This window comes from Physcomitrium patens, chromosome 2, assembly GCF_059467195.1.
Source record: "Physcomitrium patens ecotype Gransden chromosome 2, ASM5946719v1, whole genome shotgun sequence".
Classification (NCBI taxonomy): domain Eukaryota; kingdom Viridiplantae; phylum Streptophyta; class Bryopsida; order Funariales; family Funariaceae; genus Physcomitrium; species Physcomitrium patens.
In genome coordinates, this window is record NC_143411.1 from 25,078,133 (window position 1) to 25,094,927 (window position 16,795).

The 16,795-nt window shown below is 37.3% G+C and overlaps 1 protein-coding gene across 1 annotated transcript; it reads right to left on the minus strand.

The window, feature by feature from the left end:
• Window positions 1-13,332: 13,332 nt before the first annotated feature.
• Window positions 13,333-15,712, minus strand: LOC112276782 (naringenin-chalcone synthase). Its single transcript, XM_024508478.2, has 2 exons — window positions 15,208-15,712; window positions 13,333-14,949 (listed from the first exon to the last, which is right to left on the minus strand). The coding sequence occupies exons 1-2, from the start codon at window positions 15,419-15,421 to the stop codon at window positions 13,955-13,957; spliced, it is 1,209 nt and encodes a 402-aa protein (XP_024364246.2). The 5' UTR covers window positions 15,422-15,712; the 3' UTR covers window positions 13,333-13,954.
• Window positions 15,713-16,795: the final 1,083 nt, after the last annotated feature.

Sequence of the window (16,795 nt, forward strand, 5' to 3'; positions counted from 1 at the left end):
TTTCGACGTGTGATTATTGATATCATATCTGCATTAATGGACCAAATATTCAAGCCTTCCATGTCTTATCCTTGAATCTAATATCTCTTCTATCTCAAATTCAACATGATGATTAATTTCAACTATTAGAGGTGGTGGTTGTCATTGACCTCATATAATTGATTCTTTATACCTTTCTAAAAGTAAAATATGAAAGACTAGATGAATCTTCATTAATAAAGGTAATTCCAAGCAATAAGTTACGTTATTGAATTATTTTTGAATCAAAGATAGTCCTAGTCTTTGATAGTCTAACTTATCATAAAGCTTATTGGTTTTAATATTGTGCCAAAGAAGCCACAATTTATCAAGAACTTCCAGTGGAGGATGTTTTATCTTCAATTCATCCGTTGGTAGTTTATAACATTGTTGAATCTTTTTTAGGTGAAACTTCATGGTTGCTTGAAGTTCAGCCATCTTTGTTACAAATTCTCGTGCTACTAGATTTGCCAACTTTCAAGGCTCTATCATATCCAATTTTGGATGATGGCTATTGTTTGAATAGAATGGAGTTTATTGCATACATGCATAGATTGTGTTGATAGATATAAACTCTATCAATGGCAAGTAGGAAGTCCAATCGTCTTATTGATAGTTGATGGTACACCTCAAATATTGCTCAAATATTTGGTTGATCCGCTCTGTTTGGCCATCAATTTCAGAGTAGAAGGCAAAAAAAATATTGATATCAACCTTAAAAATCTTGAAGAGTGGCTTCAAAAACCTTGATACAAGTTATGGTTCATGATCCAATACAATGTTGTCTTGCATCCCTTGATAATGATAGATATTATCAATAAAGAGTCTTGTCAACTCTTTACAAGTAATTGACTTCTTGCAAAGTATAAAATGTGCCATCTTAGTGAATTGATCAACAACTACAAAGATAGTGTCAAATGAGCTTGATGGTAGAAGATTTATAATAAAATCCATTGAAATTGATGACCATAGTTGTCTTGGAATAGGAAGGGGTTGAAAAAGTCTATATGGCCAATGTCAAGGATTTTTTGACCTTGAATAAGTATCACATGATACTATAAATTCTTTAATGTCCTTCCAAATTTTAGGCCACCAAAAGTCTTTGGAAAAAAGTTCTAAAGTCTTATTAAAATCTGAAAAAACTAGTTATAGGGAAATCATGGTGTAGAATAGATATTAATTTGTTTTTGAAAGATATTGGTAAAATATATTAATAGTCCATATAATAGAAAATTCAAGAGGACGGATGAGTGATTTAGTTATTAAAAGCAATTAATTACAGAATTATGGTTAAAATCTAGAGAATCAAGAGAAAGTATATAAGAATTGTAGAAGTTAATTAAGGTGCCATCGCTGTGATAGTTGTGAGCCGGGATAAGCTTGGTGCTACCTCTTTTCTTTTGTTTGTTATTTTCTTTGAATAAGAGGATTGAGAGTTTCTGAATATTGTGAAGTGAATTATGGAATGAAAATGTGATTGGTATTATTTGAGAAGAAGAAAGATTGAATATTGAAATCTAATTGTAGTTTAGTAGAGAGAATGAGTATATGTTTGTGTGAAACACCGTAATGTGAATAGTAGTTCTGTGTAAAGAATTCCAGTGATTGGAATGAGGGTAATTGTGTGTTGAAAGCTGTAAGGGCACAATATTACAATTGGAGATTATGAGGGTGAATATATTGGTGGAAATAACAGTTATTGATATGAGTGAATTATTGTAAAGAAGAGACCAATAAGGTGAAGGAGGAGATTATAGTTTCCTTGTGTGTTCAGATATTGGAAATAGAGACGATACATTCAAGAGGTAATTGATTGTGTGACCCTAACGTGAATGCTTAAGCAATTAGTCATTCTCCATGTTCAAATCTTCCTATACGGGTTTATTTCCATTAGATTAATTTAGAATAAGTAAAACGAGCAATCACATTTTGGCGCCACTGCTGAGGAGTGATAATAGCTTTGAGTGTTAGGAATTAATTACCAAACGTATGAAAAAATTGGCAATGGAAGACGATTTCAGTAGTGTTTGAATCAAGATTATGGTTAATAAGAACGAGAGCATTGCATCGAGGAAAATAAATCAGTTTAGAGAAAGACAGAGAAGAGCGCAAGGAAGGAACTTGCTTAAAGAGGATGAAGAACATAATCTTAAAAGGAAGCATCGACAAAATTGGATTAAACCATGGTTGTAAGCTTGTCGGTGCATCCGAACATATCAAAAATTGCATAGACTGTTAATTCTGCAATCATATGTATCGTTAGAAAAACTCCCAAGAACACTTGCGAGAAATTTTGTTAATATTCCAGTAGAAATCTTGAGGCCGTTAATTGAAAGAGAAGGAGGCGTAGAAGAATTTGGTACTCCATTGGGTACTTTTTCAGTAGGGGGTATAGTTGAAACGAGCAATAGGGGCTCTTTAGATTGGCACAAATTAGTCGCCAATAAAGATAACTATATTGTATTTCAAAATCTGACATTTTCACCTGCAATTCAACTAATAAAACTATTTGCAGAAAATAACAATAAATTGAGGAGCACTCAGAGCTTGGAAATTAGAATAAGGAAAAGCAAAGAATATTTTAAAACGGTATTTAGTAGAACAAGAAATTCAATGGCATTAGGAGGACCAGTTATTCCAATTGTAGTACAAATGGGTGCAATAGGCGATTGTATGACTAGTATCGTGCCACTACCTACTTTTTGGGGATTTTTGGGTGCAGATCTTGATCAACATTTGTCTCAGTTTTTTATAGCATGTGTAGCTAATAATGGCAGAACTGAAGATATTTGATTGCGATGGCTGCCAATGACCTTAAAAAATACGGCATTTGAATTATACAACTGCCAAATAATGGGTCAATTTCGGAATTGGGAAGCATTAAAGAATACATTTTTATCTCATTTTCGGCCAATTGGTTTTGAGGACCGCCTTTGAGAGAGGTTAATGAATAGTAAAATGATCTAAGAGGAGGAAGTGAAATCGGACTATGGCCGAGTGGCTGATATACTTAGTAAGTGGCCGAATCACCAAATGCCAGAGGTATTTATCTTATCCATATTAATCAATGGTTTGCACCCACGAGAGCTAAAAATATTTGTAAAGGAAGCTCAACCCGTTACGGTGGCTGCATCCCTTAATAGAGCCAAGGTTTGGGAGGAATGCCATTATGATCAATTTTTAACTGCGGGAGCTACGATGATTCCAGTTCAAGGTAGATATCAAAATCCGACTTGGAACGAATCAGTGGATAGTTATCCACAGATGTTAGAAACAGGGGCCAATTCCAATACCAATATTTAGGAGCCAGTTAATGTCATTCCATTACAAGCTATACCACCGAACGTGACAACAATGTATGCTCCATATTTTCCGTATCAACAACAAGCATTAATTACGACAGAGATACCAATAATACCAGCCCTAAAAGATTCGAATGAAACCTTGTTATTGAATTTGACAAAGAAAATCGAAGAAATGGCCGTCAATATGGCCAAAGATAAGGAGAAGAGGTAAAAGCCTACCAATACTAGGACCAATGTATGGTGCAGTAATTGTAAGGGCCACAGTCATTCTGTAATAGAATGCCCCTCACCCTCACAAATAATGGATCAATGTACATTTTGCGGAGGAAAGCACCTAACACCAAATTGTTGGAATTGGCAAAGACAACAACAATAATTTAGTAATCATACCAAGATCTCACCAACCCAGTGGGATGTCAATCAAGTACAAATGGGAAATACGTTTGGATGGAATGGAAATCGATTTAATCGACAAAATCGAGCATTCAATAATTTTCAAAGTTCCAATTTTAATCAAGGGTCTGCATTGAACCTCCAGAACTACGGTAAGGAGCAGCAAAGGTATCAGCAATATGCTCCACCGACGTCATCAAACCAAGTTCTCTCAGTACCAACAAGACAACCAGGATCATTTTCTTACCTTATATGGAACAAGCCTAGTAGGTATATATCGGTGGAGATACCCAATATGCTTGATGGAGGTGCAAGAAGACCACTTCGTTGTTTTCGTTGCAAACAAATTAGTTGTTATGCTAATGAATGTCCCAATCCCAGAGCTAGTGATGATTATGTGCCAGTTTGTGGAAATTGCAAGTAGTCGGGGCATACGTATCAGCAATGTAATGCTCCGTTTAATTTCAATAATTAGGATTAGCAGATCCAAAGCCAAGAAAAAATTAACGAAATAAATCAAGGTCCTCAAGATTCTTCGATAAATTGGGTGGAATGTTTCTAAGCCGTTCTTACCTGGAGTCAGCAAAAGGAAAAAAGATCAATTCAATATTTGGATAATCTCGATGCAAAAGATCAATTTGATCCAATTAGGGAACCATCTAATCTAGGTCTTGTTATGGGCTTCGTATCTAGTATGAGACCTGACTCGATGGTACAATCCAATGAGGTCCCAATTACGAAGGCTTCGGTTCCATTCCAAGCAGTTCTGATTTCTACGCAGTTCCGAGAAACGTCCTATCCATTGAAAGATCCTCTTGAGGGTGTGAATTCCAAGGAAGCCCTAGCTGCTATTCCAATTCCGAGTCCAGGGCGAAAGAATATCTTACCTCACGGAGTTAAACTCAAACCAATAAAAAGAAAGAAGGTATTGGGAATTATCTTAAATATGGAACCCTATAATATTTTGAAGGATCTGGATGCTATTCGGTCTTCTATTTCTATGAAGCAACTTCTAGCGGTCGCACTAGAGTACCGTTCTATATTAAATTCATTGTTAACATGACATAGGCACCGTAATAAAGAAGTTTGTGAAGTCAGTTTGAATCCTGACCCAGGTACACCAACCATCGATGTTTTGATTGACGGTGTTATGATCTCGGATATTCAGGTGGATGGTGGTTCTAGCATCAATTTATTGAATATTGATATAATGGATGCTTTAGATTTGGAACACTTAGTATCCATGACATTGATATTACGGATGACAGATCATAGCCGAGTTAAACCAATGGGTATCTTACGGAGTGTTCAAACTATGATTGCCGGTATTGCATATGAAATCGACTATATTGTCTTTTGGTTACAACGTTTGACTTTATCATATCCAATTTTATTGGAACGACTCTGGTTTTATTAAGCAAAGGCCAAGAACGATTAGAATCAGGGTACTTTGATAATTGGCAAGGGCAGAGACAAAATGGTGTTACAAATGTACCTAGTATATTATCATGGGAAGTCTCAATTGCCAACATCTGAATTAACGTCGGATGATGAGCTTAGCTCCAATGATGACGTAGTAGCATCAATTACGGAGGTGCCCGTGGAGGCAGCACTACACCCTAGAGTAGTGTACTAATGTAGAGGTCCGGAGGAGTACTTTATATACCCAACGGACTCAGAGAACTCGGATTATGTTAGTATTGATTGGATGACCAAGTATGATGTGTACCATGTTAGTGTCGTGGACACAGGATTCAGTACTTTGTACATGTCAAACTTACCAACTAACTTTAAACCAGCGCGGGGGTTGAAACAGAACATCGCTGTTGCATCTTTATGTCAAACTATCAACTTGGCGACCACAGCAGAACCTCGAACAATTAAGGTCTACGAAGGTATTAAGAAACAAGAGTTGACCTGCTGGACCAAATTTTTCTTGCATCATAAATCCACTTTTGCTTGAACTTATGATGATTTTAAAGGTATTTCCACTGAAGTCTGTGAGCATCGTATCATTTTAGAGGAGAATGCTAAACCGATATGGCAGAGACAACATCGCCTTAATCCTAAATATTTCCTCATGATGAAGGAGGAATTGAACAAGCTTCTTGCGGTTGGTTTTATTTACCCGGTACCAAATAGTGAGTGGGTTTCTCCAATCGTGATGGTGCCGAAAAAGAATGAGAAAATCCAAATTTGTTAGGATTTTTGGAAACTTAATGCGGCCACCGAGAAAGATTACTTCTCATTACCTTTCACAGATAATATGGATAACCTATTGGTATTATCACCAGGTAGTAAAAGAATAGGAGTGGGGCACCAGTTAAAGTCATTTTGTGGTTGGAGTGCCATTTTTTGTGTTTCTTGTATATTCGAGAGTAGCACTTCCAATTAAGAGTTAATAGTGAAGAGTCGGTCACAAGTATCAATTGAAGATGTTCCAGAATAGATAAGTTAGGAGCAACATTAGTTGAAACTTCGAGATATCCAGATCTTGAAATTGGAGGCTCAAGTCAGTGAAATGGGCAAGTACAATGAAGACCTTTCAGCTCAGTTGAGGCAAGAGCCAATAGAAGGATTGGAGGAGGATGAAGATTTGCAGTTGGAACTTGAATCAATGGAACTAATAATAGATACTATAGCAATTGATTAATTAGATGGGCCAGAGGAATCACAATTTTTATAGAGTTTTGTTAGATAATTTTTAGATAGGTATCAATTGAGTATTTGTGAGGACACTGCACAGATAGGAGTGGAGCTATATAGAATAGATATTAATTCGTTTTTGAAAGGTAGTAATAAAATATATTAATAGTCCATATAATAGGAAATTCAGGAGGACAGATCAGTGATTTAGTTATTAAAAGTAGTTAATAACAGAATTATGGTTAGAATCTGGAGAATCAGGGGAAAGTATATAAGAATTGTAGAAGTTAATTAAAGTGCCACCGCTGTGATAGTTGTGAGCCAGGATAAGCTTGGTGCTACCTCTTTTCTTTTGTTTGTTATTTTCTTTGAATAAGAGGATTGAGAGTTTCTGAATATTGTGAAGTGAATTATGGAATGAAAATGTGATTGGTATTATTTGAGAAGAAGAAAGATTGAATATTGAAATCTAATTGTAGTTTAGTAGAGAGAATGAGTATATGTTTGTGTGAAACACCGTAATGTGAATAGTAGTTCTGTGTAAAGAATTCCAGTGATTGGAATGAGGGTAATTGTGTGTTGAAAGCTGTAAGGGCACAATATTACAATTGGAGATTATGAGGGTGAATATATTGGTGGAAATAACAGTTATTGATATGAGTGAATTATTGTAAAGAAGAGACCAATAAGGTGAAGGAGGAGATTATAGTTTCCTTGTGTGTTCAGATATTGGAAATAGAGACGATACATTCAAGAGGTAATTGATTGTGTGACCCTAACGTGAACGCTTAAGCAATTAGTCATTCTCCGTGTTCAAATCTTCCTATATGGATTTATTCCCTTTAGATTAATTTGGAATAAGTAAAACAAGTAATCACACATGGCATGTTTGAAAAATATGCAAGTGACTTGGTCCTTCAGGAATGAATAAACATTCTTCAAAGAATAAGAAATTGTCTTCATACTTGAATTTAGAAGACTCTTCAGAAAGCGTGTTAGTAAGACATTTGATATTAAGAATAAGAAGGTCCATGTTTGAGGCTTTATGAACTTGATCAAGAAATAATAAATCAACAAACATTGATATATTGATTGCTTGAAGATGAAATTACTCAAGTTTTAATAAGGTTGCATGTTGTTCATCATTTTTTGCCTCGCCTTCTTTTGATTTAAGGAAAGAATATCTTGATAATGCATCTGATAATTCTTGTTAGCTCCCATATCAATACGTGATGTAAAAGTCAAATTGTGATAAAGATATACTCTAATGCGCTTGATGATGGTTCAAGACTCGACTTAACATGAAGTATTCAAAATTCTTGTGATCTTTATATATAGTCACTTGATAAAAGACACCTTCAAGAAAGTAGCACCATTCTTGGAAAGAATCCACAATAGTAAGCAACTCTTCATTGTGGATTTTAAGGTTATTTTTTGTCGCTGAGAATTTTTTAGAATAGAATGCAATTACATGAAGTTTACCATCTTCTCTATATTACAATAAGACTACTCCCAATGCAAAGTCAGAGGCATTGGTCTCTACAAAATATCGCTTGTTAAAATCTAAATGTATCAAAATTAGAACTATGATAAAAGCATCTATTAAGCTTTGAAAAGCTTTCTTTGCTTTGAGGCCCTAGTCCAACTTGACCTTATTTGTTGGAAATAATATATCCAACAAATTTGACTGGAGGTGAATGAAATACATACTTCTTTAGTTTTGCATATAGCTTGGCACTTTATAGCTTTTCTAATACTAGGCAGACATGTTCTTTTCGATATTTTAGATTCTTAGAAAAGATTAGAATATCATCCAAATAAATCACAACAAAGTCTTCAAGATACTTGTAAAATATATCATTCATTAAGTGTTGGAATATGGCTGGTGCATTCATAAGTCCAAAAGACATGGCATTGTATTCAAAATGTCCATACTTAGTACAAAATATTGTCTTCCATTCATCTCTCTTCTTAATGCATACCAAGTTATATGCACCTTATAGATCAATCTTTGTAAAGATCTTTGCTTGGCTAAATTGATCAAGAAGTTTGAATATCAATGGCAATGGAACTTGATTCTTTATCGTGATTTTATTAAGATTGCAATTATTGACACACATTTGTAAAGATTCATCTTTTTTCTTCACAAATAAAATTAGAGTACCACCTGGTGACTTGGAATACTGAATAAAATTTTCAGTCAGATTTTCTTCAATGTACATCTTTAAAGTTACAAACTCATTCTGAGATAATTTATATATGAGTCCAAATGGTAGTTGAGTACCTTCTTGAAGGTCAATTGTACAATTGTAAGGAAGATGATTTGACATGATGTCCATATTTTTCTTTTCAAATATATCTGCAAAATCCTTATATGCCTTTGGAATTTTTGTCTTAGTAACCATAGGTTTTGATTGTGGATTTGCGTAGAAAGCAAACGAAGTGCCCTATTTAGCCGCCTTCATAAATGCTCTAGCTCTAATTAATAAATATTATTTAAGTTTTGGCTCGTTAGATATTAGAAGTTTTTTCATAGATCTGGAGGTCCTATGATCTACTAGATGAAATTTTGAACTTTTGATATATCTAATCTATCTATGGATTATATTTTTCAAGCCATGAGAGTCCTAAAATAACTAGACTTGATAGTGATCTAATGACGTTGAATACTACTTGGCTGCTATAGTTGTCAAAGGTTATTTCTAATAGAATTATTTTATGAGTGATATCTCCAGAGGATAAAGGTCGACCATCTATTACTTCTACATGCACGGCTTTGGATTTTTTAATTATACAGATTTTGTATAATGTAGAAAATTCTTTGTCAATAAAAGATGCAAAGGCTCTCGATTCAAGTAATGCATTACCTTCTAGTTTTGTAACTCCTAGCTATATAGATATAATAAAATAATGAGAAGGGTAGGTAGAAAGTACATGACCTTTTTTGGTTTGTGATAGTGAAAAATCCAGTCGCACAATCTCTACTATACTTAGATGCCTTCTACGATCCTCAAAGCTTTTGATGATGTGGCTGCATTCCTCATTCAATATGTATGCTGGCATTTCTTTGAACAATTATTAACATTGTAGTTAGATTTTTTATAATATAAGCATAGGCCAAGTTCCCTTTCATACTTTTTTTCTTGCCCAAAAAGACGTTTGAAGCAAATTGCATCAATTTATAAATCTTTTGCTTCCAAATACTCATTAGAATTGAACAGTGAAAAGTTGAAAATTAATTGATGTATATATGTGGCATAATTAAAGAATGTTTATCTTATTATCATTGAAATAAACAATTATTACACTTCACAACTTGACTAATAGCTTCATTGAGTGTTTGTGGATCTAGCATAGATAACAATAAGTCCTTGACATTGTCTCTTAATCTCCAATGAAATTGGCTCATCAATGAATCTTCTCTCTAATTTATATCACATGTTAATTGTCAAAAATTTGAGGCATAGATTGATGCAAAATGCATTCCTTGTTGAAGGCTTTGAAGTTCAATTCTTGAAGATTGAACTTTATCATATTCACCAAATGCTTCTACAAATCTTGCCAAAAATGCTTCAAAATTATGGAATATAAAGAAATTCTTCTCAAATACTAGAGCAAACCAAGATCAAGCTTGAATTGACAACAAGAATCCAACCAAATCAACACAAGATGCTTCAGTGGAATATCGTTGAAGGTGAAGCAAGGTGATGAGTCGTATGTGGTTTACAAAGCCTTGAAATTTTGAGCAAGTCCCATTACACTTTTTTGGAAGGCTGATCTTAAGTTCTTTTGCTATTATTATTGTCAGATTATTGCCATGAGTGGATGCACCTCCCATGATTGTTGAAGCAAGCATAGCGGTTTGAGACTTTAGATTCTCTATTGCCATTTGATGTAGTGGTTGAGGCACTCTGGCTCTTTAACCATTATCTATGGTCATATACAATTCTATTTTTTCCTTTGATAAAGTCTCTGTCTTAATCCTCAATGCTTTAAGAGCATTAATAAAATAATCTAATTTTATCTCTTAAGAGTCTATTATATTGACTTTTCCACCTTTTGCAATAGAAAATCAAAAAAATATATACATTCAAAAAAAAAACTAATCTATGGTATAAAAAAAAATAAAAAAAAATAAAAAAAAATATTTAGAAAAGAACAATATAAGTCTAGGGGAGCGTAATCCGCAACCACTAAAATGCTATACAACTTCCAGGAAGACGAATAATCCACTCTCTATCAAGAAAGACCAAGCTTCTAAAATTTTTTTATGGCAGTCTCGACAAACTACTAGGGACCATATACAAGACAAGGATTCAAGATCATGAAATAGAATTAGCTTGACATTAGAACAATAACTAGATATAACACAAGAGGGTCCTGACAAGACCACAAGAAGTCTATTATCAAGACAAAAGATCCTCTCAGCCTCGACTCCTATTTGTACTAGGTTCTAGTAAACTTCTTGAGAAATTTCCATAGGAACAAAGCAAGCCTAAGATCATTCTTTTGTATCTTTCTAAATCATCTAAAGCCTCCTAGAACCTTCTAAGAACTTTTACAACCTTCTAGAATTTTCTTAAAAGAATTTGGACTCTTTTTCGATTGTATGTCCGTGATATTCATGTCCTTTACAAGCATTTTCAACCTCGGCTTATAATGAAATAATCCAAAAATTGACATGAAAACAATGCCTAACTCAATTAGCAACATAAAGAACACAATAACAAACTCAAGCAAAAGATATCACATGCAAATATCAATGTCAACACAATTTCAATCAATAATTTTAACGTGATTTCAAGTAAGTCCTCAAGAAGCAAATTTGAAGACAATAGTCTATAATACTTGTTTAATACATAACATCCTTGGACATGCCATCTAAAAATTGATTTTCTTAGGTGCAATACAAAGTGAGGATTTACAAAGTAATAAAGAAGTTATAGAAGCCAAGATTGAAGAATATTTGGGACCTACCTCAATATTATAGGTCCAACTCAATAAAGCACAAAAGAAACTACATGAGCTTCAAAATGCACCTTTTATCTCCATAACCAATAATGACCTAGATGATACACATCATAAGTTTGACAACAAGTGTTTCTAATGTCAAGAATGCCATCAAGTATACTATGGTACAAAGACAAGTTTGTGACACTCACATACAAATGTATCAATGCAAAATAAGAGATGCAAGCACTATGTGATAAATTCCAAGTCACACTATTAAAAAAATAAATAAATAAAAATAAAAATAACATAGAGGCTATGAAAACATAGCATAAGCTCAAGTGATTACTTACAAGTAGCAAATATAAGACTATGCATAGCACGAAAATCAATCAAGTTTGTAATTTAAGATTTACAAGTCAAAATCAAAGACGTAGTTCAAAGAATAGATGGATTTGTAGGTAGAGAAAGTTAACTCTTATTGACAAAGCAAGGTCCAACCAAATTGTCCAAGCTCATAATCAATCCTAAGAAAAGAAAATGGTGGTCCATTCTCAATGCACCACAAGACACCAACATTTGTGTGACAACATCTCATTATCAACAACCTTGCAAAGATACACATTCACTACATATTTCTTACAACAAAGTGATAAATCACTAAGATAAATTGTAGGTCTTGGATAGCAACTCAGAATTTTAATTGTGAATTACAAGAAATCCAAGACTTCTTTCAATGCAAAAACATGACACTAATGGATAGGTATAAGAAAAAACTTATGAAGCATGTAATAAATCAAATGCTCTAGATAAAGACCATAACAACATTTTGGAAAATAAATCAAAAATATGATGGTTGCAAAGAATGTAATGTAGGATTATTAATTCAAACATCTACAACTCAAAGAATGCTATGCCTTGGCTAGAAATATGGCCAATTGTTTGTTTTGTATAAAGACAATACATTGGCCAATTTTGATGTTTATACCTATGCATTGTACATACATGAAAAAAAAATCATTGCATGCATTAAGACCTGGCTATAGCAATACATCATATGTATTATTGTAAAGAACTACTTTGCAACACTCAATTTTTTTATTTTTTTATTTTTTTGCAAAACTAAGGCAAACACCTCTTTTGGTCATAAACATATTAGAAATAGAATGTGAGATGCCTTAGGAAATTAAATATTATATTCCAAAGCGATCAATATATACAAGGCCAATTAAATCATGTATACCAATAAACACAAATACAAGAATAATACTAATAGTTCAACCACAAAATACAAAGGTACAACTCAAATATGAGCCAAAAAAAATATCATATTTAAGAATTGTAGAAATATCACAATACTCGGTCAAAAATATTGCAAAATAAGTAAAGTGGTACTAGACATTAGAACCTTTGAGAAGAGTGGTACTTGCCTAGATGCCATGAGATTCCAATTTTTTTTAAATAAACAAACTCATTTATAAGATGAATGTTTGTTGTTGGTCACAAATTCTTAGTTTTTTTTATCTCATACTTACTTTTAGTCCTTGAAGCTCAAGTAACAAATAATATAAAGTCCTCTTGTATCATCAAATAGCTTCAATGTGTTGATCACTAATCCATCATATCTTGATGGAATCTTTTATGCTTGTAGAAGCATATCGATTCCAAAGTATACCATGTATTAGGCCAAACACTCATTAACCTTAATGCTTGGATATTGTTTAAATTCTTTCTTCTTTGATTGTTGATCTTGAACTATTTTGCCTCCTACTTTTTTCTTTGTTTGTTCATTCTTTTTGTCTTATGAAACTTCTCAACTATTTTTATTTATCTAGTTCAAACTACATATCTATCAAATTTGTTATACTAGTGAGTATTGTGGTGGTGTTATAAAACCAATGCAACTTCAACTTTTTGAATTTGAACAAGATTGCATTTGGTTTGGAATTCTCCAAAATAATCAATTATGGAGTATTGCTTTGAAGCAAATACTACACACAGTGCAACCCAAACCAACAAGTTCTCAAAAAGTGAACTAGTTACTTTTGCAAGTTACCAATTTGTTTATTTTTGTTCTTTGAGGAACCAAATAAAGTGATCTCTGCATCAAATGCTTTTTAACTAAAACCACACTTCGGGTGGGGCAAAATGTCGCCACACATTCAACTTGCAAAATGCTCATAAATTGTGCCTCATATCAACAAGAATCGCACAGTTCCTACAATTTCTCAAACCATGTGACTAAGCATGGCTGCAGATTACGTAAATAATTCCTGCCCTCCTTCGAAAGGCAACTCAGAACACTTCAAGTCCTTTCACCCCTCCAACATGATCCCTGCCTTGGACATTTGTGCCCGCTCCAACGTCTCAGCAACTTGCAACTGTCCATGCGACCTCCTCTGTCGCCGTCGCCGCTGCAGAACCCCTGGTGGACGGAGGCGGTAGCGCGCTGATCCAACTGACCAAATTTCATCGAAAGTCCATTTGCTGCAGACCTGAATGTAAAACCCTCTGGTGCCACAACCTGGATGCTTTCTGACCCATGAATCATCATAATTCGCTCACTCATACGATCTCCACTCCAGCGCGCAAAAGGAAAACCAGGGAGACGATATTGATTTGCCCGTGCCCGTTGCTACAACTCAAACGGTGGCCGCGGCCCGGAGGACCAGCACTTCCAGGGTGAGCCCCGGACCGAATCCAATGAAGAAGCCAAACTCGCTGCCCTCTCCCAGCGTCGACGCCCCCATCTTGACCGACCTCTGGCGAATCTGATCCAGCACGAACAACACCGACGCCGACGACATGTTGCCGTACTCCGACAGTATGTCCCTGCTCCCCTGCATCTTGTCCTTGGTCAGCTTCAGCTTCGCCTCCACCTGGTCCAGAATGGCCGGGCCTCCCGGGTGCACCGCCCAGAACATCTCGTTCCAATCGGGCGAACCGACGCACTTCCTGGCCTCGTTCAAGAACTTCTCGATGTTCTTGGAGATCAGCCCTGGCACGTCCTTCATGAGGTGGAAGATGAGCCCCGCCTCCGTCAGATGCCCATCAATGGCTCCATCACTCTCTGGCAAGATCGTCTCGCCCGCCCAGTGCACCTCGAACAGTGCTTTCTCCACCTCCGGCTTGGGATCGGATCCCACCACGTACACTCCGGCGCCATCGCCGAACAGGGCCGAGCCCACCAAGCCGTCCAAGTGGTTCTCGCTGGGTGCGCGGTATGTGACGGCCGTGACCTCGCTGGCCACCGCCAACACCCTGGCGCCCTTGTTGTTCTCCGCCAGATCCTTGGCCACCCTGAGCACGGAAGCACCGCCAAAGCACCCGGTCTGGTACATCATGACCCGCTTCACCGTGGGCTTCAGGCCCAGCAGCTTGGCCAGGGCGTGGTCGGCTCCGGGCATGTTCACGCCGCTGGTGGTGGCGAACACGATGTGGGTGATGTCAGACTTGCGGCCGCCCCACTCCTTGATGGCCCTCTGGGCTGCCTCCGCGGCGAGCTTGGGGACCTGGACGACGACGATGTCGTGGCGGACGTTCAGGGAGGGCTCCATGTACGTGCAGATGCCGGGGTTAGCCTTGAGCACCTCCTCCGTGAGGAACATGTGGCGCTTGCGGATCCCCGACTTGTCACCTGCATCGACATTCATGGCCAAGCGTCAGCTGCCGTCGTAAGGGGCCGGAATCGACCCAATTTCAGGAACATCGCGACCGCCGCATTCCCATCTCGACGCCCGCAACAAATCACAAGTCGCAATTCTAATGCGCTCGCGCCGCGCAGCCCGTGCAATGAGCACGTCGTCGAGCGCGGCTGGGGGTGAGGGCCGGCCCACAGGGAACAGTGAGCACATCACGAGCCGCGAAGAGAGTCACACGGTGGAGGTGGACTTACAGATGCGCTTGAATTTGGCCTTCAGGGCGTCCTTCTCGCCGCAGTTGGTGATGTTGAAGAAGAAGTCGGGGTACTCGCTCTGCAGGAACTCCGCGGGAGGCACCGCAGTGCCGACGCCCAACACACATGCTGGTCCCTCAGCGCGAGGCTGGCCTCTGGGAAGCGCGCTCCTTGTGGCAGCACCCTGAACGTCGACTTCTCCGCTTGGTGCCATGGGCACGTTTGGGTTCGGAATGGATGTTGAGTCCGAGCTGCTCACTCGGGGTTGTCTCGAAGCGGCCGGACAATGAGCGTTCAATTTGTTCCGGTGAACTGGCCCTGCAGCCACTGCCTAGGATCTCTTAACCTGCCAAAATCAGGGGGCTTATATGCAACGCACAATGTGCCGGCGAGAAGGTGGCCCGAGTTGAGCAGACGTCTCGCTCTGAATCTGTTAGCTCACAAGTTTGTTGCTCTATCTGCTACACTTCCTGAATGCGTTGAGTGCACAGAGAAGTTCTCTGTTGTGCAGCTTCATTCAGCATCGCTTTCTAGATGAGGGGAGTGTGCAGAGTGAATGTGGTGGCCCACAAGCCAGGGAAGAGCGTTGAATGATGTAGGACTTCGACAGGAACAGTGCAGTCTTGGCGACTTTTTTCTTGCGGCTTTTGTTCCTTTTCCAGGCGCCTGTTGGTTTCTTTCAACGTTGACAGCCTTTTGAGATGACCTGGAGTTTACTTCGGCTGCTGGCTTGTTCGGACCATCCGCATGAAGCTTCGAAGACGTCACAATCCACTTTCAAAATCCTAGGGAACTATGACAATTGGTCCGTATGGTTGTCAACGAACAGCTGCAGACTTTAGATTCTTCACTTCAAATATAAATCGTAAGGGAATCGTCCGGTGGGTTTGCCATTATTAGCTCATACTGGAACATGTTTCCGTCTGAGTGGAAATGCAGCATTTTCCTATTTGTGAACCAATACTGTATGGCCATATGATGACGGGGGTGTCTAGAGCCATGACACATGTGCATTGCCAATTTTGACCATCGATTGGAGAGTCTTATTGTTAGACTTTACCGCGGTCTTTGACATGTGGCATGACCATTTGGATAAATTAAAGAACCTCACGAGAGCGAGATAGTTGATTTACATTCAATTCGAGGCTTTCACAAAGAATGGAAATTAACTTACACGTATCAGCTCATGACCCAGGCAGATATTAAATGCAATTTGTGTGTAAAACTTTTCCATGCTTGACAAAGACAAGCTTTACATATGTGTATACAAGTTTTGTGATTGTGAATTAACAGCATTTCTTATTCATTTTTCAACAATTTGATTACGGCATGTAATGCTCATAATGATTGAAAACTTCTAATATCCACTATAAATTTTGTGGACAGGTGAATTCAAACAATGACCTTTTTTCATTTTCATTTTCATTTGAGATATGTTAATCATGAACTCAATACATTTTCATGCGACGGAATTCAAGATTTTTTCATTGAGCAAGGATTGTGTTTATGTTGACTAATTTGTGCTCACAACCATTTGGTTGGAATGCAAGATAACTCACCTAAATTTTCGAGTTTTTGTACACATCAA